This window comes from Mchenga conophoros, linkage group LG23 (genome assembly GCF_057382185.1).
Source record: "Mchenga conophoros isolate Kocher_MC1m ecotype Shallow Benthic linkage group LG23, M_conophoros_male_GT1.1, whole genome shotgun sequence".
Classification (NCBI taxonomy): domain Eukaryota; kingdom Metazoa; phylum Chordata; class Actinopteri; order Cichliformes; family Cichlidae; genus Mchenga; species Mchenga conophoros.
Genome location: NC_140547.1, coordinates 8,470,739 through 8,498,029, shown reverse-complemented (window position 1 = coordinate 8,498,029; position 27,291 = coordinate 8,470,739). Strand labels below are relative to the sequence as shown.

At 40.1% G+C, this 27,291-nt stretch overlaps 3 protein-coding genes across 7 annotated transcripts; 2 read left to right on the top strand and 1 right to left on the bottom strand.

Moving 5' to 3' along the window:
* The first annotated feature begins 68 nt into the window (after positions 1–68).
* On the top strand, positions 69–12,234 carry exoc1 (exocyst complex component 1). 4 transcript variants are annotated; one of them, XM_085265084.1, is made up of 21 exons: positions 69–195; positions 1,940–2,071; positions 2,165–2,295; positions 2,390–2,549; positions 2,860–2,877; positions 4,625–4,812; positions 4,937–5,164; positions 5,583–5,715; positions 5,827–5,936; positions 6,365–6,433; positions 7,062–7,211; positions 7,513–7,621; positions 8,433–8,477; positions 8,804–8,967; positions 9,071–9,184; positions 9,444–9,523; positions 9,613–9,841; positions 10,639–10,822; positions 10,925–11,124; positions 11,236–11,430; positions 11,518–12,234. In XM_085265084.1, exons 2-21 carry the CDS (start codon positions 1,948–1,950, stop codon positions 11,668–11,670), a joined length of 2,784 nt encoding a protein of 927 aa, XP_085121210.1. In that variant the 5' UTR covers positions 69–195; positions 1,940–1,947; the 3' UTR covers positions 11,671–12,234. The 4 variants fall into 4 exon arrangements, with proteins under 4 accessions (XP_085121210.1, XP_085121206.1, XP_085121208.1 ...); XM_085265080.1 differs by lacking the exon at positions 6,365–6,433; XM_085265082.1 differs by lacking the exons at positions 2,860–2,877; positions 6,365–6,433.
* A 789-nt stretch (positions 12,235–13,023) lies between these two features.
* Positions 13,024–22,720, top strand: cep135 (centrosomal protein 135). 2 transcript variants are annotated; one of them, XM_085265078.1, is made up of 26 exons: positions 13,024–13,268; positions 14,187–14,338; positions 14,428–14,618; positions 14,736–14,903; positions 15,007–15,148; positions 15,259–15,343; positions 15,433–15,561; positions 15,659–15,874; positions 15,967–16,032; positions 16,126–16,276; positions 16,354–16,583; positions 16,676–16,831; positions 16,919–17,056; positions 17,148–17,225; positions 17,336–17,487; positions 18,240–18,355; positions 18,442–18,596; positions 19,476–19,531; positions 19,650–19,818; positions 19,922–20,032; positions 20,144–20,329; positions 20,478–20,678; positions 20,797–20,999; positions 21,083–21,187; positions 21,926–22,081; positions 22,239–22,720. In XM_085265078.1, the coding sequence occupies exons 2-26, from the start codon at positions 14,226–14,228 to the stop codon at positions 22,258–22,260; spliced, it is 3,495 nt and encodes a 1,164-aa protein (XP_085121204.1). In that variant the 5' UTR covers positions 13,024–13,268; positions 14,187–14,225; the 3' UTR covers positions 22,261–22,720. The 2 variants fall into 2 exon arrangements, with proteins under 2 accessions (XP_085121204.1, XP_085121203.1); XM_085265077.1 differs by having other exon boundaries at positions 20,469–20,678.
* On the bottom strand, positions 22,707–26,497 carry chst14 (carbohydrate (N-acetylgalactosamine 4-0) sulfotransferase 14). The gene is made up of 2 exons (XM_085265085.1): positions 26,072–26,497; positions 22,707–24,057 (listed from the first exon to the last, which is right to left on the bottom strand). Exons 1-2 carry the CDS (start codon positions 26,366–26,368, stop codon positions 23,230–23,232), a joined length of 1,125 nt encoding a protein of 374 aa, XP_085121211.1. The 5' UTR covers positions 26,369–26,497; the 3' UTR covers positions 22,707–23,229.
* Between the last annotated feature and the right edge of the window lie 794 nt (positions 26,498–27,291).

Sequence of the window (27,291 nt, the reverse complement as noted above, 5' to 3'; positions counted from 1 at the left end):
ACACTTCTGTAGCGAGGAGATCTGTTATATTACGAGGAGCAACTGTTAAACAACTGCACAGAATCTATGTGACTTGTAGTGTTATTTTTAGCGTTTGCTGGTGGAGGAGGATGTTGCTGTCACATGACCGCTCCATCTGAGGACCAGGAAGTAAGAGGGCGGTGCTTCGTAGGGCTGGAGGGCTGAAAAAACAAGGTAACCGCTATTGTATTATATCTCTGTTAAAATGGACACAGAGTGCATTTTGAATAAAAACCCTGACAGTGGTTTATACGAGTATTTCGCGGGTGTACGCACTCTTTTCGCCTGGTTTATGCAACCGGCGTCATTTATGCTAACAGCAGCAGCTAGCTTTGTCCAGCTAACAGACGCTAACCGACAGAGAGGACAGCAGGAAGGGTCACCGATGTCTCTGGGTTCAGGGCTGCAGTATTCACCAGCTGTCTCGAAAGCACGTTTATTTTAGTTTTTGGGGCACTGTGTTGTAGTTTTAATCGACGTCCTTTAAATATGTCAGCGTTAGAAATGCACAAAGACACAAAGCGACTATTTATGTGCATTGACGTAACCTCTTCAATCAGGGATATGAAACTAAATGTACATCTTGACCACCCTTCATTTTGATCTTAATTGGGCTTAAAGTAACACAGCGTTTCAGAAAAAGAACATCATACCAACAGTAAAATGTGGTGATGGTGGTGTGACGGTCTGGGGCTGTTTTGCGGCCTCACAATCTGGAAGACTTACTGTGGTAAATGGACAGTAGAATTCATGGTTCTATCAAAACATCCTGAAGGAGAACGTCCGACCATCTGTTCGTGATCTCAAGCTAAAGTCCACTTGGGTTCTGCAGCAGGATAACAATCCAGAATACACCAGCAAGTCCACCCTTGAATGGCTTAATAAGAACAAACTTGAGACTTTGGTCTAGTCAAACTCCTGACCTGAATCCGATTGTGGCTGAATTACAACAATTCTGCAACAATGAGTGGGGCAAAATTAATCCACAGTGCTGTAAAACTTGCTGCCAGTTATTGCAAACACTTGATTGCAGTTGTTGCTAAGGGTGGCCCAACCAGTTAATAATAAACACCTTCATTTAGAAACTGAATTTTGTTTACTTATATTATCTTTCTCCAATATTTAATTTTATTTGATGATCTGAAGCATTTAAGCGTGACAAGCTTACAAGAAAATGGTAAATCGGGAACGGGGCAAACACTTTTTCACACCACTATATATAAAATAAAGAAATCAGTTTTTCTAGTATCCTGATGACTTTGCACTATTGTACCTACTCCGTCTTCTACATTAAAAGATCTTTATGGAACTGTCTTGGAAAAGGCATTTTTAGTGTCAGTTATACTTTTTACCTCGATAAATACAGGATATATAAATGTGAAATAAATATAAAATAATATAATAATATCAAAATCAAATAATTTTTATATGATACTACTTATCATTTTTTTTGGCACATCAGTTATAGTTAAGGCAGTGAAATGATGTTACCTTATTAAACTGCAGTGTGCATCCTGTTATTTCTTACCATTTGATACACAAAAATTTCCCAAAAGAGTATAAAAACCTCTTTGGGAGAGGCTAAACTTCTTTGGGGCAATCACCAAAATTTTCTGTATGAAGGAAATGATAAACTTTATTTATATAGCATTTTTCTTAAAAAGTAACAATGTGCTTCTAGGAAACATCCGATTAAAAAAAACTTGCTTGGGCCAAGCTGCTGTGTTTTGGACCTGCTGTAGTCACCCAGGCAGTGACAGACTGATACTTGAATAAAATCTATTCAAGTAGTCCACTCAGGATGAAATTAAGGTGTGGATAACCATTCAAAGTCCCTAAAACAGACAACCAGCTTTAACTTTCCAAGTACCTGAAGTTGAAAGAAGCATTTATTTATGTCATGGTCTCTGTATGACAGCATCCATCATGACAGCCATAAAGCATGCTCTCCAGAGGGACATCTTCACACCCAATGATGAGCGTCTCCTTGGCATTGTTAATGTCTGCAAAGCAGGAAAAAAGAAGAAGAACTGCTTCTTGTGTGCTACAGGTAGTCACCATATAAATGGCTGTAAATAATGTGTAAGGATAAGAAGCCTTTTGAAGTAATTTTTTAAGTAATTGGTTTTTTTTGCTCTTCCAGTTACCACAGAGAGGCCTGTCCAGGTTAAAGTAGTAAAAGTGAAAAAATCGGACAAGGGGGACTTCTACAAGCGACAGCAGACCTGGGAGCTCAGAGACTTGACAGAAGTAGATGCCAAAGATGCAAGCAAGGTGAGAAATAATACATTTCTCTGACCTTTTTTTTGTGTTTTCACTTAGAAAACATGTTTTCAAAGCTGATATTGTTTTTACTTTTATGGTTTAGGAAAATCCTGAGTTTGATCTTCATTTTGAGAAAGTTTACCGGTGGGTGGCCAGCAGTACAGCTGAAAAAAACTCCTTCATTTCCTGCATCTGGAAGCTGAACCAGCGTTATCTGAGGAAGAAGGTGGAGTTTGTGAATGTCAGTTCTCAGCTGCTTGAAGGTGCGTAAATAAATACTCCACCATTAGCCATCCCTGTGACGGCATGCCTCTTGCTACAATTTGATTGCATTTGCTTAAAGGTGTGTCTGTTTATCTCAAACCACTGCCGTTGACACTAGAGTGCACATATTTGAGGTAATCTAATATGGAAGTGAGAATTCCACCTGGATTTTTCTTTTTAAGTAAAATTTTTAATGGCATGTTTTCAAAAAGATTCTGCCTCTTCTCTGTTTCCTGGTTTGTGGTATGGTTTTCTGTGTTAAAGTCTTTCTTTATTCTCACTTTTTTCTCTTTAACTTTCTCTGGCCAGAACTTCCTAAAGCGGAAGGTTGGTAGGACTTAACTTCCCCCTCCTCGTTCCTCATGTGTTTTCATTACATCAAACCACCATTCTCACCAGAGACTTTCACCTCCTTAAAACTGCTGCTATTTGGCTCGTTGTCCTTAGAAAGTAAATAGAAATGATTCATTTTGTTTGTCTACAGACATTTAGATCATGTTTTTAATCTCCTTGTTTCCCATGTTCGTTCCACATTAAAATGACTGTTTGTATCAAAATCAAATTTACATACTTGTCCTCTGGCCTGTAGCTGTGTATCTGTTTATATTGTTTTGAGTGCCATCGCCTTAGAGCAAGAGCGTGTTTGAATTAAATCTGCATGCTTCCCTTGCACCTGTGTGGGTTCTCTGTACCTCTGATTTCTTCACACAGTCCAAAAGCATGCATGTTTAGTTGATTGGTGATTCTAAATTGGCCATAGGTGTGGAATTGAGTGTGAATAGTTGTATGTCTCTATGTGTTATTCCACCTCTCGCACTATGACAGCTGGAATAGGCTCCAGCTCCACAACAACCCTGAACTAAAAAAATTGGATGGAAGGACTCAGTTTTGGAGGAAATAACCAGTCTTCTCTTGATTATAATTAAACTAGATATCATGTGAACTTTGATGTGCACAGAATATTTTTGAAACAATCAGCAGTATACCTCTTTCTAGAAATCATGAGCCAATTGCTCAAAAAAAAACAAGCGTTATAAACAGTTTGATGTTGGGACTATTTGCCTTTTGCTGTCTATACTGACCAAGCACTCTTACTTCTATTTGACATCATAGAGATACAAGAGTAAAAAAAACCCTCTTAATTGAGCATAAATGTACTTAAAAGCAAGCAGGTTGAAGCATGAGCCTTTGGTTTATCGGGTTTTCTAGCATATATATACTGACTGACTTATTTGAAACCTTTCTTAATGAGTAGCCACATCTGAAAATCGTAGGAAAGTATAATAGGTCTCCTTTCATGTGTAGATCCTGTGTCATTTTCTTGAGCCTTGAGCATGAACTTCTTCTCATGACTATGTGTGTACTTCCTTTTGTTGGGTGTAGTTTATCAGGTTGAAAATAGTTCCTACATGAAACTGCTCTTAACCTGGTGGGTACATTTTTTAAGTAATTGGATCATAATACTATGGAAAGATATTGATGCAGAGTTTTAAAATGTACTTATGTTGTTACCTGAGCTCCTCAAGGCATCTCTACAGCTGTTTATCTCCAAAACTGGGCAAGTCGCACTCTAGAGGCCAGAGTGAAAATATTTATATTTGATTTTGCTGTGAATTGTCCCTTTTCATACATATGGATATGTCAGTATATAACCTTAGTAATATATCCCACACTATTTAATGCACACCTGTAGTTTAATTGGAGCTAAAAGAAGTAAAGTACATTGTTAGTTCAGTTGTTTCAGCATACAGATTAATTATTACAGTAATTTCTTTACTTGGAAGCTGATAGACATGCTTCATATTTTCAACCTCCTGCCACTATCTAATATTGTTTTTCATTTGTTGCTCATAGTCATGCTACGCTTTCATCACTCATACAAAATAAGTACAGCTTTACTCTTAAAACCATGAAAGATCTGGGTATCCCTTACTCAGTGTAATTGTGCCTGTAGATGTTCTTTCAATAATGGAAGAAAACTGGATTGAGTCTGAAGATGCCATATCATGTGTTTTGAACTTTGCCACTCTACTTATGTCTTGCACATGTTTTTGTTCTCTTCTCCTGGGCTTAGAGTCTGTGCCAAGTGGTGAGAGCCAGAGTGTTGCAGGGGGAGATGAGGATGCTCTGGATGAATACCAGGAACTCAGCACCCGTGAAGAGCAAGACATTGAGAGCATGATGGTGACATGCGAGTACGCCATCTCCAATGCAGAGGCTTTTGCTGAGAAGCTCTTCAAGGAGCTTCAGGTTTTAGATGGGGTGAGTAAAGCCAGTTCATTGTCCATTTTTAAGAGTGACATCTGTTTAATGACCTAAAACCACTCTCATTAATAATGAAAGAAAATGATAGTAATTATATCTCTTTATCTGTTCTTACAATAAGGCCAACATTCAGTCCATCATGGCATCAGAGAAGCAGGTCAATATCCTAATGCAGCTGCTGGATGAGGCACTGGGAGAGGTGGACACCATCGAGGGCAAGCTGAGCAGCTATGAAGAGATGCTCCAGAGTGTGAAGGAGCAAATGGACCAGATCTCACAGAGCAATCGTCTCATCCAGATCAGCAACACCAACAATGGCAAACTACTGGACGAGATCCAGTTCTTAGTGGTAAGAAGCACATTAAAATGTTTTCCAAAATAAGCAGCAAACTTTAAGCCTCAGTGGATCTGAGGGTATTGGAAATTTAAAACTTTTTGGGGAATGGCCATGTTGTTTTTCAGAGGAAGAAGAAGTAGTGAAGTAACGTACAAAAAGTCTTTTGGGGCGCCTTTTTAGTTCAGTTAATCACACGACAAGTAAAATTAAGGTGAAGCCACCCATGTCCACTTCATAGTCAAAGCAGACACACTCCTGATTTTTAGGACTTGATAAAGTTCAAAAGGTTGCGTTTATGAAATTCACTTTTAGAACCAGTCTAAAAAGGCCACTTGAGGATCAGTTGAGCAATTCTACTTTCAACCAAATTTAGATTTTGCTAGACAACGACACTTTGATTTGTGACTTTCATTTTGTTTTCCTTGTGTAGAACTACATGGACTTATCAAAGGGACACATCAGGGCCTTACAGGAGGGAGATCTGACATCCCCTAAAGGTATAGAGGCCTGTATCAATGCCTCTGAGGCTCTCCTGCAGTGTATGAATGTGGCTCTCAGACCAGGTAAGTTTAAAAATGACGTTTTCTTGATTACTTGCTGACTGGGTTGATGAGCCGGTGCTCTTTAAAAAAAACAAGTAATGAGATTAAAGTCTTGTTGTTTTCTTTCTGCAGGCCATGAAAAACTCATGGCTGTGAACCAGCAACAGCTCCTGTTTGCTGAACTGAGAGACACCTTTGCTCGCCGCCTCACGAATCATCTCAACAATGTGTTTGTTCATCAGGTAACAGGCATAGCTTGGTCAGGAATATATTTTCATTGTCTTATTCTAAACATTTAAAGAAGGAAAATCTCATCAGAATAAATGTCTCTTGAATCCCCCAGCACTACTGAACTGTGAAATTGAACAAGGTGTACTGATAACGTTGAAATTTGTTGGTTTCGTAAATGTTTGGCTGAACAAAGTAGTGTAAGCAGATTTAATAATGAAATGTTTTGGTATCCTCGTCCCTGGTCTGCTGTGAAATGGAGGACATCAGTCTATCCTTTGCTTTTCCAAGCTCTTTGTCTCTCTCTTTCTCCTCTACTGAGCTTTCTGTTTAGTTAAGACTTACTTCCTGGGCTTCCTTGTATCGTCTCCCTTCACCTATCCTTGATTCTCTGTGTATCCCACTTTGAATCATCCCACTCTGCTCTTTGTCTCTGTGTCAGTTCAACCACTTCAGTCACTTCAAAATGACCATCCCTCAGTTCTATAGGTCCTCCTGTCTGTCACTTCCAGTGAGTACCCTCACAGCAATCCCCACGTGCCCCATTTTGCTAATGTTTGAATTCTCACATATAACTCAAACATACATGCCATGAGAGCTCAAGCTTTTCACCATAGCACATTATGTATTGCATGGGATATATTTCTAACTACTGAACATCTCACATTTGATCTCAAAGCTGAAGAGGCTCTGTCCATCCTCCTCCTCCTCTGGCAAATGCCTCGGCTCAGGGCTCATTATGTTTGTGTGCTAACGTGGCTTCTTTGCTAATAGTCTCATATCATAAGATGCTGTGCCTGTCTGCGTGCATGTCTTGAAGAGACTGAACAAGCTTAGGGGAAAGTGGGAAGAACATCAGTTCGGTATCAAAAGAGATGCAGTTCAGGAAGTTGGCTGAGAATGTGGTGGCTCTGGAGTGTAAGAACGTCTTAGATTATTTACTTTAACATCATTTGGATATCCAGTACACTAAGGTAATGCTTCAGATGATTGTAAGAGGAAGCAGGCCAAGTCTTCCTTTTGCATAACATGTGTTTGCGTGCATATATGGAAAAATGCATATTATAACTTTTCTCCTGTAATGTATACTTCTGGTGAATATACTGCTAATGATTATCTGTTCTCACTGTGATCTTCAGGGCCATGACCAGAGCTCAACCCTGTCACAGCACACAGCTGAGCTGACCCTGCCCAAACACAGCCCTCTCCACAGGGACTTACTGCGCTACGCCAAGCTCATGGAGTGGCTGAAGAACACACACAGGGAGAAGTACGAAGGCCTGTCGAGGGTCAGTGCAGTGTTACTTTGCAAAAATACTTGAGAAACAGTTTGACATTTTGGGAAGTGTGCTTTTTGTGGGGTTTGGATAGTACAGCGGACATTTGTGAGCATTATTAATACAGTTAAAGAAGCAGAGAGTGGTTAAAAAAGACTAAGAAATAAACTAGAAGCAAAGAAAAGAGGAGAGAGCACATGATTCTTAGTATAATATAATGCTTTCCTAGAATGTATGTTTTCCAAAATGTTAATACACATTTTAGCTGTAACAAGTCGTAAATCTTAACAAATATTCTCTCATTTTTTTACAGACATATGTTGAATATATGAGCAAACTGTATGAGCGAGAAATCAAAGAGTTCTTTGAAGTTGCCAAAATAAAAATGGCGGGTACATCCAAAGACCCGAAGGGCAAGTTCGGTAAGCGCTATGATTCCCACGTTAAACTTAACATGAACTATGCTTGTCTTCCATCATGTAGTTCACTCAAAAGGAATGAATTTTGTTGCATTTCTTGACTGTTTTATCCTCTTCTTATATTATGTTCTCACACCTTTACAAACATTTCTGCACCATGTCTGGTACCAAAAGCATTACCAAAATCTTTTTAGAACAGGTCTCACAGCTCTGCATCCTTGGCAGCCTTCTTGATAATCCCTCTAGACACTTATTTGGACAGTTATTTTGAAGCTTTATCTAATGATCACGGCAGCATTAAAAACTGCATCTGTAGAATCACCAGTTGAATATGATTTTAAAAAACAAAACACTTGAAGATTTATGTGCTTTAGCTTTTAAAATAAGATTATAAATAGCTTTTTTCCCCCTGAAATTATTCTTATACCACCATCTTTGCTGTTGCAGGCTTCTCCATCTTATAATCTTATGCCTGCATCCAAAGTTTGTCTTTCAGTAATGTCTCCTTTTCCCTTTGCACAGGGACTTTACATGCTTTGTTTCTCAATATGTATAATCTGCACAGAACCCCTGGATGAGCTTAGGTTTGGCAGATTTATAGGACTCTGCTTTCTGCACTCTGTATTAGCTTTTCCTTCTGAAAACAAAAACAAAGACTTTGTTTTCCAAAGGTTTTTTCGAGCTACTACCTAAGTCACTGTGGTGCACGTCAGCATATGTGTACATCTAACATCTAGCCTTACCCCTCCCATGCTGCATGTATTAAGCCTAACCTGTGTCTGTCTTTGATGCCCGCCTTTCTAACTGGCTGCAGCTACGCTTCCGCGGAAAGAGAGTGCACTCAAACAGGAAACAGAAAGTAAGTACGACATTTGAAATGGAGCTGTTCCACTGTCAATTTTCAACTGTGCTTCTGATCACTACATGGCTGTACTAAAATGAATCCTCTGATCAAACCCCTTTGCTGTTCCAATACAAGCCATTACCTCACCCTGTACCTGGTTGGTTGGGCTAAATCATCACAGTACATTACCACACATTCTGTAACAAATGCCAAAAATCTAACCATTTAATTTGATGTTAAGTTGGATTCCTTCACTGTAGAATTTTTGGAAAACTGACTTGTATTAGCCTTCCCACAAAACATAGCCATTAACTCATACCATATTTGTTGTGCTACATTAGGCCTACATGGCAGCTCTGGGAAGCTGACAGGCTCTACTTCAAGCCTGAATAAGCTCACAGTGCAGGGCTCCAACAGCCGGCGTTCCCAGTCTTCATCACTACTGGACATGGGCAACATGTCCGCTTCTGACCTCGATGTGGCCGACAGGACCAAGTTCGACAAGGTAACACTACCAGAAATTTAAGTGGAGTGGAAATAAAGCAACATGTGTGTACATCCTGAGAAATTACATTTATTTATTTATTTATTTATTTTTGTCTCTGCAGATATTTGAGCAGGTCCTCAGTGAGCTGGAGCCTTTGTGTCTTGCAGAACAAGACTTCATCAGCAAGTTTTTCAAGCTGCAGCAGCATTTGACAGTTGCACCCCCTCTCGCACAGGTATTTTTTTGATCACATACTGGAAATGGCTGTAACAGAAAGATCAAATGTCATCTAAATGAATTATAATACTTCACAACAATAGCAGTGCTTGTACTTGTGTGGTAGCATCTGAAACTGGAGCATTTGTTTCTCCTGAAAGCGTAGAATAAAACAGTGATGACAGATGTTAGCGTGTTATCAGATCCAGTGTCATTCATATATGCATCCACAGATGTTTGTTTAGGTTTGTCATGTTTGATCTCTTTTGTCCTGTCAGCCAGAGGCGGAGGATTTCGATGGAAGCTTGCCATCTAAAAAGCCTCCCCAGGCAGAACACAAACACTCCTTGTCATCAGAGTGAGTTCTTGCAGATCATTGCTAATATTTCTGATGTAATTTTTTATTTTTTTTAAATGCAATTGTTCGCTTCTTTTTTCTATTTCCAGGAAAGATATAGTGCGGCTGATGATGAATAAAATCTTCCAGAGCATCGAGACAGAGCTCAACAGCCTCATCGCTTTGGGCGACAAGATTGACAGCTTCCACTCTCTGTACATGCTGGTGAAGATGAGTCACCATGTGTGGACAGCTGAGAACGTTGACCCGGCCTCTTATCTCAGCACAACTTTGGGAAATGTGCTGGTGACTGTCAAGAGAAACTTTGACAAATGCATTGTGAGTAGTGCCTTTTTTGTTGTTGTTGTTGACATCACTAAATTCAAGTCTGGTTAAGGAATATTATGTAGGTTTATTGAAGGCTGCCACACTATGTGTCTGTCTAATTTCTTAACTGCCTATCCAACTCCAGACCCACAAGCAACTCGGGGTCATGTGGAGGGGGGGGGTACACTCTGGACACTCGCCAGTCCATCGAAGAGACAGAAACACGCTCTGACATCCACACTTCCAGCCAATTTAGAATCACCACTTAACAAACACATCTTTGGCTTGTAGGAAGAAGTGAAAGTAGGTGAAGGAAAATCAAAAAGGCTGAGGGATAACATGCAAACTCCACAAAATAGTATAAAAGAGGGACAAAGTTTCTGGGTCTGAAAGGTAAGGGCAACACAGACGTGCCTTAAACCTGGAGTCACTAAAGTGGTAGAAAGCCTTGCAGCTGGGTGACTGTGGGTCAGGAATGGTTGTGCAGCACGGCTACTCATGCCTGGATATTGCATTCAGTGTTGTGACACCAAACACGTGAGTTTACAATGAAGTCATAAAGGCAAAGTGTAGTTTTCTGATGCTGAGGAATTTATTTATAGCGATCTACTCCTCAAAAATCATAACAGTAGTATCATTTTGTGAAAAGGCCAAGCAAAATTTTACTCAGAATTCATTTTCTGTGATAATCCAGGGCCTGTGGGAAATTACTAGTGTTGTTGTTTATTTGTTTGTTTTCAGTCAAAGGAGTCATTGCTGGGCTGAATTTGGGAATAAATTTTAACTTTCTTTCTTTTCTTTTTTTACAGTCTAATCAGATCCGACAAATGGAGGAATTTAAGATATCCAAGAAGAGCAAAGTTGGTATCCTGCCTTTTGTCACTGGGTTTGAGGAATTCGCTGAACTGGCTGAAACCATATTTCGCAATGCAGAGCGTCGAGGAGACCTGGACAAAGCTTACGTTAAGCTTATCAGGGCCGTCTTCATGAACGGTGAGACCACTGATCATTAAGCAAGTTTTTATTTATTGGAAAAGGATCATGTGAAGTTGATGTGGTGTCCTGGAATTTCTGACTTGTTTATTGTCTTCTCAGTGGAGAAGGTTGCCAATGAAAGCCAGAAAACACCACGAGATGTCGTGATGATGGAGAATTTCCACCACATCTTTTCTACGCTGTCACGTCTAAAGATTTCCTGCCTGGATGCAGAGAGACGAGAGGCCAAGCACAAATACACAGACCATCTACAGTCTTACGTAATCAATTCTCTGGGCCAGCCTCTAGAAAAACTGAATGTGAGAAGAGTTAAAGTGACCACAAAATTCAGTCATCTTTATTAGCCTGAGTTGGAGTATTACGAATATAAGCAGAGTTTTATAACAGGCAAACTGTCATCTCGCTTGCAGCATTTCTTTGAAGGAGTTGAAGCACGTGTAGCCCAGGGTGTTCGTGAGGAGGAGGTGAGCTATCAGCTGGCCTTCAACAAGCAAGAGCTGCGAAAAGTAATCAAAGAGTATCCTGGTAAAGAGGTGAAAAAGGGACTCGACAATCTTTATAAGAAGGTGGACAAACACCTGTGTGAAGAAGAAAGTCTGCTGCAGGTGAGAAAAAAAACAGTTTAGGGGATTAAAATCATTGCATGCCTCTTCCTGCCTCTGAACTGTTGCACTTCCTGTCTATTCCTCTAGGTGGTGTGGCACTCCATGCAAGACGAGTTCATCCGTCAGTACAAGCACTTTGAAGATCTCATAGGCAGGTGCTACCCTGGCTCTGGGATCACTATGGAGTTTACAATCCAGGACATGCTGGAGTACTTCTCCAGCATTGCTCAGTCTCATTAATCTTGCTGCTATGCACCTTTCCTTAATGATTCATTACTGGCTCACACTGGCTGAAGATACACTAGCAATTTACAAACTACCATCTAATGCTTTTTGAATTAAGAACATTTCCTCTTTGTGTTTTTATTTGAATGAAAGGGAATTTGTACATAAGACAGTGCTAGGGATATTGCTGCATTTTTTTGTGTGTGTGTTTCGTTGAGATTTAACAACAGCTCTCTAAATACTTCTTGTTTGTCATATTTTTATTATTTTTTGATGCCATATGTACATAATAAATTAGCATCTGCACAACCCCTCCTAGTATTTGTCGCACATTTCTGTTTGTTTTACCGTTAAGTCAGGGGAGTGTCCTTACTCTCGATACTGGATGAGAGCAGGGATAGGACCAGTGGTGGAGCGTAACTTTACTGAAGTACAATTTTAATATACTTTGTTAAAGTATATCTGTGTTATTTTGCTTTTTCTTTACAGTTGAATGCAAACATTGCATTTTGTACTGCGCACATTTACTTTAAAGGTTATACATCTCCAGCTGCATCAATAAAGTGATGTATACATACACTTGGTAGTGACTACTTTTGCTTTAGGTAATTTATTTTTTTTATGCTAAAACTTTTATACTGTTAGGCTACTTGGTTATGATAACTACAGTGTGTTTAGGAAAAACAACCCATCAATGGTAATAGTCACCCTCCTACTGAATACTCTAGTTAACACAGTATTAATTTAAGCAAATTTTTTATTGGTAATTTCAGTATTTATTTCCAATTTTTTGGTCAAATAAACTATTCATATTACAAAGCTATTAAATAAACCTTTGTGAGCCAAAAAAAACCCCATTAGAAATATAGTATAGTAACAAGGTTAAAATTAGATTAACCAAGTTGAACAAGTTAACAGGGCTAAACTGATATTTTACTTTTAATTGAAGATCCTGACATAAATGTGGCAAATAATACTCAGGACCACAGAAATGTTGTTTCTCAGTTTTATCAGAAAAAGATGCAAGCTGTGTGTTTTGTAAACCTCTGTGAAAGTCCAGGATAAATATAACTAAAAGAAGGAAATTACAGAAAAAACAAAAAGGTCGGCTGGGCCTATTAAACGTTTGTGCCCGACGGTCTGTGACTGTTTTTTTCAATGGTTTTCCAGTTCTTCTCTTCAGATGTTCTGATTTCCTGTTGGGTCCTCCCCTGCTTGATATTAGTCCCCCCTTCCCCGATCGAAAATATCTGGAAACGCCCTTGCGTTAATATTTACTGTTTGGGCTAAATAACTTTGTCGACACCACCCGTCCGCTTTCAGAACGGGCAGCACCGGTGCACAAAACACGCAGCTCCAAATACTTCCCCTAGACTCTTACTTCCATGGTGACGAATCCAAACCGGAGACCATCGGCGCTCTTTTCAAACCACTTTACCGCGGAAACGTGTCAACTCAGAATTGAAGATTGTCTAACACTACCAGAAAACATATATGATACGTTATAATGTGGCTCGTGCAAGTCATTGGTCAAAGGAAATGGAAACTTACTGTCGGTGATGTAGAATTACGCTGGACGGGCTAACGTTAGCCGCTAGGAAAGCACTTCCAGGGTAAGACAAGCTGTGATCGTTCTGGGATTTAACGCTAGCTCGTTAGTCGTCAAGCTTTGCTAACTAACAGGCTACTGCAGGCGACAAAACGACAACAAAAAGTTACCTCAGTGTTAATAAACGCATAAGGCTAATGTCTCTGATGAGCTAACATGCTTAATGTTAAACTTGCTGCTTAACGTTAGCAAACATTAAAAAAACTTGCTAACTTCTTTTAGCCATTCTATAAACTCAACACAGTCAATTATGAATAATAAACATTTTAGTAAATATCTTATGAATTTGTTTTCTTGGCTGTTCTTGCCACAGGCTAAATGTCAAAGTTGGAGTGGTCTAACTTGATTTGATACTTTATTTGGAGAGGAAACCTGGTTAAATGTGATCAGTGATAAATAAACCTGTCTTAACTCAGATGTGTTACAGCAAAATGTCTGGTCATGTTAAAATCATCTGGCACATTCAAAAAAATGCATTAGGTTAAGTTACTTATTGTTTAACGCAATAATGTTACCTCCAAAGTAGCTGGCAAACTAGAAGACAGTGATTGTATTTTTATGTTTAGCAGAAAAATTCTAAAATATTAACTTATGTATTTTTTTTTCATAGGTAGGTAATGTAAGTTCCATGCAGATCAATTGTGCTTGCATATGTAATCATCCTGAAGGGCCCGTTTTGAAGCACAAAAGTGTCTGGAACTTGAAGTTCCTAAACACATTTTGGGAATAAACATGACCCATTCTATGAGAATGTTTCTTTGATGAGTAACATTAAACCTATTGGAGGGGCAAACGTGTTTTAAATCTTTTGGGGCCTGTGTCCCCTGCGTATCCCCTGAAATTTACATTCATTTTTAGAACAGCAACAAACAGATGTGAGACAATACTGACATCCTTTTAACGTCATCTTATTTGCGATTAGGCTGATAGCAGTCACCAAGGTCAATATCGGCTCCCAACCATGACCAGCAATGCAGAAAGGAAGTTTGTTAATTTGCGAAAACGTCTGGACCAGCTGGGCTACCGGCAACCGCTGGGAATCGAGTCACTGCCACTTGTGGAGAAACTCTTCAGGTGTGAAACCTCTGAACCATGTACCCTCATTCTCTTAATATCACCATGTGGTCCAGTGTAGTTCAGCCATGTCTTTCTTTGTGTTACAGTGACTTGGTCCACACAACTGAAAGCCTGCGCAATGCCAAACTGTCAGCAGGGAAGTCTGACAAAGAAAACCGAAACGTAGACTCTCTTCTGGAGCCATACAGGACAGAGAATGCCCGGTTGGTCAGGGAAAACAATGAGCTACACCTTAAGCTTCTAAAATTGAAGGACGAGAAAGAGCGTGTCATTAGTGGTAATAACTGCGTTATAATAAGCAAGCACTGGCTCTTCAGCACAGTTTGAATCATTTTCCTCATATTCATCACCTGCATACACAACAGACAACATTTTTTTTCCTGTCTGGCTCCAGAGCTCAAAACCAACATCAGAAAACTGGACCATGAGACGACTGATCTGAAGTTTTTAAATAATCAGTATGTGCACAAGGTTCGCTGCCTGGAGAAGGATAGCAAGGCTAAATCTGAACGCATTCAGCAGCTTCAGGAGAAGAACCTGCAAGCTGTTGTTCAGACACCAGGTACTGACAGGGGAGGGGTAAGGCCTAAACTCTTAGATAGTGGACTTAAAATGATATTCCATCTAGGTATATTTAATCTTGACCCCTCTCGTGCTTTTAACAGGTGGAAAAAAACGCAGTATTCCTTTCAGACGGCAGAGAATGCAGATTGACGAACTAGTACCTCCGTCTTCAACATCAGCTTATCCTGTGCAGCAACCTGATGATCCGTACATAGCTGATCTACTGCAGCTGGCAGATGGAAGGTTTGTTTTCTTTTGTGACTGAAAGTTGTTGTAGTTGCTTAATTAAATTGTTGATTATTAATGTTTGTATCTGCATTTATTCTGTCTGACTCGCTCCAATTTTTGTGTAGAATTCAGGAGTTGCAGGAAGGTGTTGTCAAATTGAAACTAGACCTTGGAAATGCTCAAGAAGTTGCAAAACATTTAAATACTCAGGTACGTTAAGTGGGTGCTTGTTACGTTGTGAATATTTTAAGTTGTCATAGAGGTAATCAGCTCTATTTTTTAAAACGCACTTCTGTTAGGTGGAGGAGAGGGACAAAGAGATTGACCGCCTGAATGGCGCACTTCATGGCGGCCGACCTCACGACATAATTTCTCTTGAGGCTCAGAACATCAGCAACGAAAAACTAATCGCCCATCTTAACCTGCAGGCAAGCTCTACAGTCACAGCATAAAAGTGGAGTAAAGAAATTTGGTTTGAATGGTTGCTGGTAGTTTAGTACAATCTCTTGATATGTTTGTGTGCAGATTGATTACTTACAGGAGACCAACAGGACGCTGGAGCAGAAAATAGACGGACTGCAGCAGAAAAAAAAGGACGCCTCCACCGAAGTAGCCAATCTGTCTTTAAAGAACCTGGAACTGTGTGAAGAGCTGACGCACATCGACGACCTCGCAAAGCGAATGGAGATGGACAAAGAGCGCGTGCTGGAAACTGCTGACATGGAGCTACAAGAAACTAAAGTAAGCAATGTGATGATCCTGGAGTTCTTGGCTTAAAAGCATTCAGTGTAATTCATCCATTAAGAATGGACTTCAAACTGTTTTCTCAACAGAAAGAAATTCAAAGGCAGCAGAAAATGATCGAAGATCTGGAGGCTATTATCACAAAGACAAGAAGGGTAAGTAGTAGTATACACTGTTCTAACTCTAGATTTCCTACTTTACAGTATAATATACCTTTTGCTTAAACTTCTATTACTTATTTACTTCAGGAGCAATCTGAAAGTGACTTTGAAAAAGATCGTCTGAGAGATCAGCTGGTGGAGCTCAAAGAGCAGAATGAGAAGATGGAGGGACTCGTGAATTTCTTGGAGGATGAGAAAAACAGGCTTCAGGACAAAGTAGAGAAAATGATGTCAGCTGGTGAGCAGCAGTGGAAATACCTCAGCAGCTATATATGCATTGCAGTGTTTATATACGCACTTGATGTTATATCCTAGACAAAGAGCTGGTGCTGGAGTTGGAGGCCATGCGTACTAAATATGGCGTTTGTGGAAGGGAACGCTCTCCGTCTCGTCTCGATGCATTTGTCAAGAGTCTAGAGGAGGAGAGGGATTACTATCGCAAAGAATCTGAGCGTTACAAAAGAGCCAGAGGAGCTGGCGGTGTTGACATAAGCCCTAGCCGTAGCCCAAGCAGGGGCAGGAGTCCTGGGTCCAAAGTAGTCAGGGTAAGAGTCAATAAAAAAGAAACTAGCAAATTTCTAATTGAGGTAGTTTCATGTTAAACTGATACTAAAGAACAATGACTTCAAATTTTCAGGGAGGTGCTGCAGAAGCGGAGCTGCTTCGTGTAATTCAGGAAAGAGATGAGCTGAAGGTTGCTCTCTTGGATTTTGAGAAGCACATGGAGGACATTCAAAATAATATAAAGGCCCTGAGCAATGAGAGGGATCATTTCAAAACCCTCTTTAAACAAGTAAGTTTTAGATGCTTTACATTTGCACCAATAACACATTTGAATAAATCTTTTTGTTTTTACATGATATGATTCTGTTTCATTCAGACTCAGGATGAGCTGAAGCTTACCCGCAGAGTAGATACGTCGAGTAATGTTGTGAAACTACAGGAGGAGATCAAACGAGCAGAAGCAAAGCTCGAGCAGATGACGACTGAAAGAGACACACTGATGGAGAGGTTAAAGGTCAGTGCAAGAATACAGCCTTTAAATCTGCACGTGATTCTGATGCGCCGTTACAGCTCTGCAGACACATGCTGTGCACATGTATCTGCAGGTTGCACAGACTTCAGCTCTAACAGACAGACAAGGGGAAGAGAGGAAGATTCTTAACCTGGAGAATGCTGTAAAGAGTGTGAGTTGGGATATTTCATTTAATAGGTTTAGTTATTTGAACCTTCCAGCACTTGAATTCTCACTATACTGTGATATTATGTAATGTTCATGTATATTTTTGGAGTGCAGCTGGAACGGGAGAGACTGGATCTCCAATCACAAGTATCCCTGCTAAAGGAGAGCAAGGAGGCTGCAGAGGAGGAGCTGAAGGTTCAGTCTGCTGCTATGGTCCACAATGGAGAGGAGGTCGCCCAGCAGAGGGTTGAGTGTAATGCTCTGAGGTTTGAATTGCTGGTTATATCAGCGGTGTTCACTTCCACTTGAGGATCTTTATAATGTAACCAACTAATGGTGCCATAGTTCAGTTCTGTAAAATGCTTTATAATATTGTATCACAAATTTATCACATTATATATGTGGTGCAGTGGAACAGTTTCTCGACACTTCACAAAACAAAAAGTTACCCTATTTAAATTTGACCCTGGAGGATACAATTGTGTGTAAATCTGTGTCTAACCCTGTGAATATCTAATGTCTTTAAACAGTATTCTCTTGGTGGCACTCCTGACCACTGGGGTTGGATATTGCTGGGTTTTCTAAAGAAAACTGCTCATTAGTCACTGACTGGATCATAGCCAGATACACAGCTTTCATCATCAGTGATGATTCTTAGCATTAAACTTCTAGTTCAAGTTTATGTTTGCTCTGTGTGCAAGTCTCTGCAGATGGTTTTCTGTGAGTGGTCCGAACAGAACTTCTGGGAGCTGTGTTGGAAGCTGTCCTCGTGCACAAAGATATGACCTTGATTTATGATTTTTATAGGACGGAGTAGCAACGTTTTTGTTTTTTGTTTATTTTTAATCACACCAAATACAAAAAGTACCCAAAATGTATTAAGCTCAAAAATAGAACATATTGGTTTCTTTAGACTTCCTCATCTGAAACATCATCATTCTTGATGCTGCACTAAGGGATTGTTATACTTGTCACCAGTTGTTGGAGAGCTGATGGGATTTTCCCTGCCTGTCTGTAGGCTGCTACAGGAGCAGATGGAGAAGTCACTGTCTGATACTCAGCACAGGCTATCTGTGAAGATGAATGAGCTGCATGCTTCCCATGTGCAGATAGAAAAACTTGAGGAGAGAATAGGTGAATATGTTGAAACAGTCATTACGCTTTTTTCTTTTTCTGTAAGGCTCTGTTTCCTGTTTGCTGAATTTTAGTTTGCCTTCCAGGGGAGCTGAGTCAGCAGAGTTCCAAGCACAAAGGGGAAGTAGCTGTTCTTCACAAGTCAATCTCTGCCCTGGATAAAGAAAAAGATGCTCTGCAGGATGAGGTGGATCAAAAGACTGAGAAACTGGTTGCTCTTCAAGAGGAACTATCCAACAAGGTAGTATTTTTTATTTTATTTATTTATTTATTTTTTTAAGGTTCAAGATTACAAACTTTTATGAAAGGATCGAATTTCATGTCCATATGTGAAATCTTAAAGGTCAAATCTCACATCTGACCCCTAATGTCCAGTTCATGTGCCAGCTGTCTCTGTGAAAATTGCTGTCAAATAATTAACTCTTTGAGGCATGTAAGACAACCACTTCCATAACCACTTCCAAAAGAAAAATATTTCAAATAAAATCATGAGCCTCTTTGTGCTCTACAAGAGCACTTTTCAAAACCATGTGTGCAATTGAGAGCAACTACGAGAGAGGAGTTGAGATGCTGAGAGAAACACAAGCGTACTTGGACCTGGATGGGGAATTGTGCTTGGACGCTGTGTAAGTCAACTGTGCCTAGTACGCGTACACCAGTTCAGTGTTTTGTGGCCCAGTCTTTTGGGTCAAAAGAAGAGTGGATCTAACTAAATAGCTCTGTCTTCTTTGTCCCTCCGGATAAACTTAATGGATTTATTATGGGAGTAGTGGGTCTGAAGCTGAGACTGAATCCATGATCGAAACATTGAGTGTGTCACACAAGAACCGGTTTATAACTGAAAGCTTTTACATAACTAATGGAGAGATGTGTCCACTCTAGCTATTGTTTGCAAAGAACATATTATATGAACTAATCTGTGGCTCAAGAAACAAACCATGGATTTGTACAAAAAGAAGGCTTTGGATGATGAGTTGTACTCATACACTGGAATCACATGAGGAAGGAATAAATACAGTAACTAAATACACATGGGTTTTCTATTAAAATGCACTTTGCATTTGCATCTAAAACATGTTATTTAAAAAATTAATGAGGTAAACTCTTGATATTTACACAGGAAAAGACCCTTGAAGACGTGAGACTCACAGTCACAAACATGGACAGCTCGTTAGCGTGAGTACTGTGTTCTTGGGGTTCAATGTCGGTTTTATTTAAGTAAATATTAGGATAAAAACCCAACGTAAGAAATAAAGTTTTTCTTTTTATGAACCAATATTTTAAATTCTTTCAGTCAGCTTCAAGGAGCGTTAAACAGTCGTGAGAGGGAGTTGAACAGCCTCAGGAGACAGCTGGATGCGTCTCAGGAGGAGCTGGCTGGACTCAGGAGAGAGAAGGAAATTACAGTCCGAGAGAACAGGAGACTGCAAGATGACCTAGCCACAATGACCAGGGAGAACCAAGTAAATAAAAAAAATCACAATTACTGTAATCAATGTTGAGTCTTCTGTGTCATGTACCAAAATAATAGAAGTGACACTAGCTACTTGCATCTTTTTTGTCCAGGCTGTACATGCAGAAATGGAAGAGTCTTTACATGAGAAGGATGAGCTCAAGTTGAGGCTCCATTCTTACATTTCTGAAGTGGCCAGAGTAGAGAAGCTGATTGCCACAAAGGCAAGAACATATCCCTTTGCTCCTGTATTTTATGTTTGCGACTTTACACATATTATAATTACCTGGAAGCCCTTGTAGAAGCCTTCTTCTGACAGCTCTGTTGACCCACAGGAACAAGAGAACAGGGATTTGTTGGAGCGGTTCAGGTTGTCCCACATGGAGATGGAGGAGCGGAACCAAAAGTTACAGCAGGCTGAAGGCCTCAGCAACTCCATCCGCCTGGAGCTGCTCTCTTCAGACACAGAACGCAGACACCTCCGAGATGCAGTCGGCCAACAGGAAAAGGAAATCCAACAGGTGAGATGTGGCACTGGAAAAAGATTACAGAGACATTTCTAGCTGCTATTCTAGGTAAACAAGTTAAATGAATGTTAATTTCAGTCTTTAAACAAATGTGTCTGAAATGCACCCTTTTTCACTTTTCTGTTTATCCAAGCACATGCAGGCGATCCAGGCTTACGAGGCGCAAGTTTCCTCGTTGGTTCGTGGGATGTCCCGATTAGAGGAAGAGCTACACAAAGCACAGGAAGAGAAGGCTGCTCTCCTCGCAGATCTGGCTTCAGTTAGGGAGCTATGTGTCAAACTAGACTCGAGCAAGGAGCTCACTGCACGTCAGCTCACCTCCAGGAGCATGGACCTCGAGCGGGTGAGGCTTGCTGTGGTGCCGGCTTATTTATTACAGTGTTTTTTCTGGTCTTGGCAGGAAACTGTTCACATCCTGTTTTCCTTCAAACTTAATTATGATATTTGCTTTTTGTTTTTAGGTTACAGGAGAACTGGAGGATGTCCGGTCAGAGGCGGAGATTCTCAAGAAGCAGTTAGCCAGCGAGCGGCTGACTGTGCGTAACCTCGAGACACTGCTCTCCACAAATCGGCAAAAGGAGTTTCAAACACATCTGACAGCCAGCGAACGAGAGTCAGAGCTGAAAGTGCTACGAGACAGGCTCACCTTGGCTGACAGCAAAACGTAAATAAATCCCGTTCACTCTACTTGTTAAAAGAAATCTCCTTCCTAAAGAAAAAGTTGGTAACTTGTGTGTCTGTGTAAAGTGCAGAGCATGCCAGGGAGGTGTCCCAGCTTCGCGGCAAAGTCTCTCAATTGCAGACAGAGATTGACGTTCTGAAAAGGCAGCTGACCACTGAGCGCTTTGAGCGGTGAGCTACACGACTGTTTGTCTTTACAGTGATGCTTATAACAGCAGTTTCTCTTTGGGGATTAATAAAGTAACCTATCAGTCTATCTGTGGGCGTTATTGATGAATCTGATAGCAATTGTTTCTAGATTAATCAAAAAGAAATCAATATTTTCATTACATGAGACCGAAAATCTCAAAAGTGCCAAAAAAAAGTATTTTTGCAACTCTATCCATCCCATGAAACCACTTACTAATACAGAGCAGGTGATATCAGTGTGTTGCATTGGAAAAATGTCATTATTAATTTTTTGGGTAATCATGTAATGTTAACTCTGAACCAGAAATGTTTGGTTATCAAAATTTCACCCTGAGTGCACCACATCTGTCAGGATTGATGCAATATTCCATCATATCACTCAGCTACTGCAGCTTCATAACACGAGTAAATACAGCTGATGTAACAGCAGTCTTAAATATCATTCCACTAAAAAAAAAAAAAAAAAGAGTAATTACATTGGGTTTTTAATTTTAGCTGTAAAAAACTGGCCAAATACATTTGAAGTTGGATGAAACGATTTCTGACATTTAATTCTCCAAAACAACCTCACTCTTCATTTTTACCCCTCAGCCGTAGAAGACTGATGGGGTTTTGTCATCACCCCATCAGGTCAGATCAACTTTGTAGCTACAAGGACGTGACCGCAGATACAAATATTCTGATGCTGTTTTGTTGCCTCCTTTCTCTCTCTCACCTCAGTGAAAGGGCAGTTCAGGAAATGCGCAGACAGGGTCTGTCGTTCTCAACCCTGCAAACCTCATCATCCCTCAGCGTCTCCAGCAGCTCTCACCACATCTCACCAGAACGCTCCATCCTCCGATCTCTTGATCACTCCACTGATAAATCAGCAGACAAGTAAGCCATAAACATAACAGTTTGGGAAATAAGGTGAAAGACATTTAAAACCAATATGATCTTAAGTTGAGGCTGAAAATGTTGAGGCTTGATTTATTGCCATTATTATGACTATTATCATGTGTTTAAAACCTCTCTTCCTCCCTTCTGTTTTTAGGAGTGTGAGCTTCAAGGATTGATTGGAACAAAGATTAAATGAAGGCACTGACAAGTGAGTCAGAACCCACTAGAAGCTTGTGAGTGATGTCTTGACTTTGGACATAAAAAATGAAGGCCTCTGTAAACCACAGTTTAACCTGTGGAGTACCTCATAGAAACTTTATTGTTCCGTTCAACAAAAGGGCAACCAGGGCTGTTTAAATAACGTTTGTACTAAAGGTGAAGATTTTTCTAACATTTCTAACAATGTTTTTTGAATGTGTTACTTGCACTGTAGATTAAGTATTTTCTATTGATTTAAAAACAAAAGCTTCATAAAGAAGTCCCAAAAAAATGAATGTGATTCCCACCATCTTTAACCACATGTAGCAAGTGTTCATTTTGTGTGAGGTTTTTTTTGTATTATGTATATTATGCTTAAATTATTCATAAATAAAGTAATTAAAAACTGCAAACGAACATCAGAAAAGGTAAACTTCAGTTTTATTACATGGTAAATAATCTCAGTTACATCAAAGAGGGAGAGGAGCTGGCAACGAGAGGCTGCGATTGAGCATTAAATAAGCTTGATATGAAACCCTTGACCATCCCAGCACATGGTGCGTGTTTTAGCCTGCTAAACCACTGAATGCCCACTAAAACCACTGAACAATTTTTTTCTAAGGTCTACAGTGTATAAAGCAACAAATAAAAACAGAGTTTGGTCTTGCAACCATATTAATATTTCCATTGTTGTATACTGAGCAGATATAATTACTGTAACAGCTGACATAACGTATGGTTTGGTTGACCTTTTCTTTTGAATTTGATTTCAAGCTTTAGTGGTTCTGAAGTCAGGTCTTTCTCGTCCAATAATCAGCACTTTTAAAAGGCACGCGGACATCAAGTAAACCTGTGTAACAGCTCTGAAAATACAATTTGTTCCTTAAAAATAGTACAAACGGTTTTCTATAAAAAAAAAAAAAATACAACTTTAAAGCATTGCTCATTTAATGCCGACAGTGTGCAGCGGTTGTGTTGGGGAGAGGGTATGTGAATAGAGAAAAGTCTAAAATGTACTTGGGCAGGAGTTCTCTCAGTAGCTTCTGTGGTAAGCTGCATAAATAATAGTGTATTGTTTCCGTGGTGACCGGCTTGTACCACGTTTGCCTTTCTGGAAAGTGAACATGAGGAGGCGCTCCAACATGCTGGAGCACAAACTCCGCGTCGCTTTCCAGGTGCTCGTAGGACCCGATGAAATCATAAGAAACAGCACAAGGTTGGCATAAGTTATATATGGGCATCCAGTGCTCATTCATGCGCTCCACGTCCTCGTCTAACAAGTAACGAACAAACTCTGCAAAAGTCACGTCGTCTCCTGTTATAGCTGCATCCTTAGCGCGGCCTTTTCTGTAACGCTTTATGATCTCCACGCCGTACTTTTTCTGGTAGGACTCTATCTCGCCAAACTTGTTCCTGTATGCGGAAAGCAGGCGCTCCATGGGCTCTCGCACAAACATGAACTTGAAGTAATGCTTGAGGCGGTAGCGGATCTCTTCGGGCTTCAGAGAGGACAAGAAGACCAGGTCGCTGCGGTGGTCCATCTTGATGTTGACGTCCACGTTTTCCAGGGCTCCGCTCAGGACCTTCAGAACCCTCTTCCAGTTGGAGCAGGCCACTTTGGGGACGTAGCAGTAGAGGAAGCGGTGCTCGTCGTTCACGAGGACATGCTGCAGCAGCGTCTTCCTCTGTAGGAGGCTCAGTGACCACACACTGTGGGGCATGTTCTTGTGACTGCACATGGTTTTGATGGTCCGGTTACGGATCTCCTGGAGGATCTAAAAGTGAACAGAAATCAGTGACTTCAAGCTGTGTTCCATTAATTTTACACAGTAAGAACACTCCCTGTGTTCATATACCACTTTGCATTTAATCATTACTTATTATTTGTCTCTGGCTCTCTTCCACTGTGAGTCTTTAGTCCTATCTCCCTTCCCTCACATCTGCCATGGCCACAGCCGGTCTTGGCAAGCTTCCTCCTGTTAAAAGGCAGTTTTTCCTTCCCACTGTTGCCAAGCGCTTGCTCATAGAGTATCATCTGATCTCGTTTTCTCTGTATTATTGTCTGGTCTTTGCCTAACATTACAAAGAGCCTTGAGGCAATTGTTGTGATTTGGCTCTCTATAAATAAAACTGAATTTAATTGAACAAGCATCAAATAAAAAAAAAATACTGAAACATTTGTCACTGAGGTTCAGGATATCTCAGTCCTTCTGTTTTCCTCGTATTGTGTTCGCAATAAACCTGAAGTTGGGTATGGCAAATACATGTTTGCACAAGTAGAAAATACTTTGCCGAGCCAGCCTGAAGAAATTTTGACCGTGTCTATTAGCTGATAGACTGGATTTCACTTGTGATTCTACCAATCAATATAAACAGGGAAACCTTAATGGTGCTGTTTGAGGACAGCTGGACCATTTAAATCTTTTTATATAGATATTTGACTCTGGCTGTTTCTTGTATGTCTCCTCCTCCCATTTGTGGTTACATGTCAGTATTTGTGGGTTTCCAAAGCATTTCAGCAACTGTATAATTGCAAATAAAGCCTCGTATATGGTGTGAATCCCCTTTAAGAGGCCTCCAGTGGTGTGAAAGTGCAACACTTTTTACTGGGTAGATGTTTTGCAGAAAAATGTCACGATTTAATCTTTCGTTACAGACTCTGGCCACTTTAAACTTTTTATAGGTGGATGTGACTGGTGAATTTACTAAGTTGTTATTATAGTTGATTTTTACTTTATTTAATTACAATTTTTAATTTGAAGTCCCATTAGTTTCCAGTTTTAGTTTCTTTAAAATAATATGGACATTGAATTTAAGAATATAAACAGTGCTTTTTCAAGGCATTTGACTCAGTTGTGTGGACTTCCTGAGTGTCAGTAAATATCTGCACCAAAATCTCATGAGGCAGATAATGACATGGTCGTTTCCTGTGTATTTTTCCATTTCAGTTCACTTTTGAGTGCTTAAAATGATTTCTGGTTTGAGTTAAATTATTTATCCCAAAAGTTGGAAATGTGTTAAAGCAGATAAAGTATGGAAAAACATCTCAGAAGGAAATGTCTCAGAAATGTAGAATATTATACTTAACGGGAAAATCTCAGTAATTCACAATGTAATATGACAGTAAGGAGCTTTAAAGTTAACGTGAATGCTGGTATTAAGGTGGTAAACACTTTGTGCATCTGTCCCTGTTAGAGGGGAGCTGAAACGTGTTCAGAGCATGTCCAGTAAGTGTTACCGAGGGGTGGTCGTGTATTATTCACAGCCACTCACCAACTCCTTTTATTTCTAATTTTAGTTTAGTTTTAGTTCACTAAAGATCTTTAAATATTATTTACTGCAGTAATGTGGACAGGGGCATAATTTCCAGGAGGGTTATGATTCCCCCCCCCCAATACAGTTATTAATAAATAGGCTGTTGATTTTGTTTACTCATTTCAGTTATTACCAGCAAAATAGTTGCATGTTTAATCATTTGGGAATTTACCCAGATGATTACACCCCCCACCACCAATGTTCAGCACAAAGTTACGCCCATGAATGTGGAGTGAAACTACATTTGATCAGGGGTACCATGATGTCAAAGTTGGCTGCAGGGATTCAAAGATGGTGTTTAAATCGAGCGTTCACGGAAACCAACCAAAAATCTACCTTTCAACCATTTCACTGAGGAAACTGCTCTAAGGCTCTTAAGCCTCCGGCTTATCACCGATCAGCAACTATTACGAAATGCTGAAATATTCAGACTAAATCTAAGCTAAATCTTCATGTGGGGTTACATTCCTCTACCTGGGACTCCAGGTCCGCCGCGTCTGGGCTGCGTCCCCCCGCCTGCCCCCGGTGGAAGTCTAGTCGCCTGCCGTTACTGCGGGGTGAAGGCGTCTCCATGCCGTTTAGCATTCCCTTCTCTATCATGAGCAGCAGGCCTCCGGATGCTACGATGACCAAGAAGGTTAACAGCGACGGCAGCACGGCGGAGCTGCGGCGGCCAGAGCTCAACTTCATCGCTGACCTGAAGTTTATAACCGAACCGCTCCGCGCTCCTCCGCTCCTCTTCATGCCGTACTCCTGCCTCCGAGGGAGCATAGTTTGTGTCCGGCTTGTCTGTTTGATGCCTACCAGGTTTTCTAAGTTGCTCTCTAACTACAGTAATACCTACCACGTACCCATACTTAAGTTCAAAAGTGCACGAAAAGTGTTTTTGTGTTTTAATATAAGCACTTCCTGTTTTGACTGTCAAAATAAAAACCCCTCAATCAGGGGTAAATCGGAGTCTCAGTTTTTGCTAAGAAAAAAAAAACACTCTCAAAATTGCCTAACAAACCACAGAAGGTTTCATTTCTAATTTATTGAGAATACACTTACAACATAGACGGTAAACTACTTGAGATTTCATAAGAGAAATAAGTGCAATTTTTAGTGTGATGATTTAAGTTTTCCAGTCTTCGTCTGCATCATCTCTGAATACATGTGCATTAAGTTACAGATCATAGGAGAAAGGCACAAAACTTTGTGTAGTTTTTTTTTCCCCATGTAGAATTTTTGTAGTAAAACAAAAAATGTATATTTTTTAAATTTATGATGCAAACTAGATTGTTTGACGTTGAAAAATAAATGTAATAATTTCTGTAAAGTGCTTTTGCTCGCTGTTTTTCAACTGCGCAAACTGATCAAGCTAACTAGAATATACAGTTTCAAAATAAAATCCTTACTGCTTTGTTTTAGAGAGGGGGGGGGGGACCAAAGTATCCCTATGCATGCTGGTGTATGTAGTCCAGTTAGCATTTTCTGATTTTTATCTCCGCATTCAAACATAGCTTGGTAGATCCTCAACTAATCTATGGTCCTTAGACTGAAAACATTTATATAGTATGAATCAGCTGTGAACACAAACTGTTTATATTTCAAAACTATACATCCTGCTAGGCACTCAATACAAAGCCTAAAATGTACAGCATTCCTTGTTTTTATCCACCTTTTCAATCCAGCTGCACCTTACTGCTCCACAA

What these genes read in the sequence shown, in the direction of transcription:
- exoc1 (XM_085265084.1), top strand. Translation starts at nt 1,948, where the DNA reads ATGACAGCCATAAAGCATGCTCTCCAGAGGGACATCTTCACACCCAAT. An exon ending in ATGCCAAAGATGCAAGCAAG is followed by an intron (nt 2,296 to 2,389) that starts GTGAGAAATAAT and finishes TTTATGGTTTAG; the next exon opens with GAAAATCCTGAGTTTGATCT. An exon ending in GAATGTGGCTCTCAGACCAG is followed by an intron (nt 5,716 to 5,826) that starts GTAAGTTTAAAA and finishes TTCTTTCTGCAG; the next exon opens with GCCATGAAAAACTCATGGCT.
- cep135 (XM_085265077.1), top strand. Translation starts at nt 14,226, where the DNA reads ATGACCAGCAATGCAGAAAGGAAGTTTGTTAATTTGCGAAAACGTCTG. An exon ending in GTTGAGTGTAATGCTCTGAG is followed by an intron (nt 17,488 to 18,239) that starts GTTTGAATTGCT and finishes GCCTGTCTGTAG; the next exon opens with GCTGCTACAGGAGCAGATGG. An exon ending in AACATGGACAGCTCGTTAGC is followed by an intron (nt 19,532 to 19,649) that starts GTGAGTACTGTG and finishes AAATTCTTTCAG; the next exon opens with TCAGCTTCAAGGAGCGTTAA.
- chst14 (XM_085265085.1), bottom strand. Translation starts at nt 26,368, where the DNA reads ATGCTCCCTCGGAGGCAGGAGTACGGCATGAAGAGGAGCGGAGGAGCG. An exon ending in CGGCGGACCTGGAGTCCCAG is followed by an intron (nt 24,058 to 26,071) that starts GTAGAGGAATGT and finishes GTTCACTTTTAG; the next exon opens with ATCCTCCAGGAGATCCGTAA.